This window comes from Chiloscyllium plagiosum, unplaced genomic scaffold (assembly GCF_004010195.1).
Source record: "Chiloscyllium plagiosum isolate BGI_BamShark_2017 unplaced genomic scaffold, ASM401019v2 scaf_51317, whole genome shotgun sequence".
Taxonomy (NCBI): Eukaryota; Metazoa; Chordata; class Chondrichthyes; order Orectolobiformes; family Hemiscylliidae; genus Chiloscyllium; species Chiloscyllium plagiosum.
This window is the reverse complement of record NW_025164375.1, coordinates 1-1,620: the sequence shown is the minus strand read 5'-3', so window position 1 is coordinate 1,620 and position 1,620 is coordinate 1. Positions and strand designations below refer to the sequence as shown.

At 60.5% G+C, this 1,620-nt stretch overlaps 1 protein-coding gene across 1 annotated transcript; it reads right to left on the bottom strand.

The window, feature by feature from the left end:
* Window positions 1-6: 6 nt before the first annotated feature.
* LOC122545202 lies at window positions 7-1,356 on the bottom strand (the record flags this gene model as incomplete). Its single annotated transcript, XM_043684317.1, has 2 exons — window positions 7-629; window positions 1,282-1,356. Coding segments are annotated over 2 exons (698 nt in total), but the record flags the coding sequence as incomplete, so codon positions are not given.
* Between the last annotated feature and the right edge of the window lie 264 nt (window positions 1,357-1,620).

Below are 1,620 nucleotides of genomic sequence, written 5' to 3'. Positions count from 1 at the left end.
ACTCACACACACACTGCTATGGAAAGCTATGGGGGAGAATGTGGGAACAGGATTGGGTGGTGATCCTATGGAATGGGGGAGCAGGCTGGATGGGCTGAATGGCCTTCTCCCGTCTCCTTGGGGTTCCTTTCCAGACACTCCCTGTCTGGGAGAATGTCCCTGAAGATCTGACAGTCCGATTTGCTGAGGATAGTGGTGGGGGCGGAGGGGAGTTGAGGGAGGGTGTCCCAGTTGGGAATGCTCACCTTCCGATGTCCAGGGTAACTCCGGGCCGGGGCTGTCCCCTCGGTCCTCCGTCTCCGAGCCGGCCTCCCTCGCTCCGCTGTCCCTGCGTTGGAGCTGCCGGGTCTCCAGGAGCAGGGAGATAGTCTGTGCGGGCGACCAGGCCGAAGCCTGGGGCTCACCGGCCCAGCAGCCCAGCATCTGCAGCACCTCAGCCGGAACGCTGGTGGAGAGCGGGTTGGAGATGGCCGGGGTGCGGAGCCGAGATTCCGGGCCCAGACCAGAGCACGTCGTTCCATGCCTGGGCTCTGGGACTGCGTAGATGTCCTCTGCATCCTCATTGGCTGCGGTCACCCCCTCTTCAACACTGACCCGCTGGACATGGAGAGACGGACATCGCAGGGTCCCTGAGGATGGGGAGAGGGGAAGGGGTCAGGGATACACATTGGAATTCTCCCACAACTCCCTCTCCCTCCCTGTAAACGCCATTGGAAAAGTGACACTGTTCCTGAGGCGAGGTCACTGCTTTAACGGGGGAGAGGGAAGACACGATCCTACGCACAGTAGGGTGAGGGGGAGACAGAGAGTCCGTCTCTGACCGTCCACATTGTGCAGGGACATGGAACGGAACCAACCAGCTCCCCCACTCCCCCAGCACTGACCCTGCGACAGTGTGGCACTCCCCCAGCACTGACCCTCCGACAGTGTGGCACTCCCTCATCACTGACCCTCCGACAGTGCCCACTCCCTCAGCACTGACCCTCCGACAGTGCGGCACTCCCTCAGTGCTGACCCTCCGACAGTGTGGCACTCCCTCAGCACTGACGCTCTGACAGTGCGGCACTCCCTCAGTACTGACCCTCCGACAGTGCGACGCTCCCTCAGCACTGACCCTCCGACAGTGCCCACTCCCTCAGCACTGACCCTCCGACAGTGCCCACTCCCTCAGCACTGACCCTCCGACAGTGCCCACTCCCTCAGCACTGACCCTCCGACAGTGCCCCCTCCCTTAGCACTGAGCCCTGAGCCGGGACCCCGTGCCCCCTAAGAAATCTTTACCTGCTCCGCTGTGCTGTGACGTCAAAGACTCCTCACTCTTCACAGACCTCAGGGTCACTGTCTCACCTTGACAACCTGTCAGAGAGAACGGAGAAGCTCAGTCATTATGACAAACACTGTACAGGGAGCTTTACTCTGTATCTAACCCCATGCTGTCCCTGTCCCTGGGAGTGTTTGATGGGGGACAGTGTAGAGGGAGCTTTACTCTGTATCTAACCCCTTGCTGTCCCCGTCCCTGGGAGTGTTTGATGAGGGGACAGTGTAGAGGGAGCTTTACTCTGTATCTAACCCCGTGCTGTCCCTGTCCCTGGGAGTGTTTGATGGGGGGGACACTGTAGA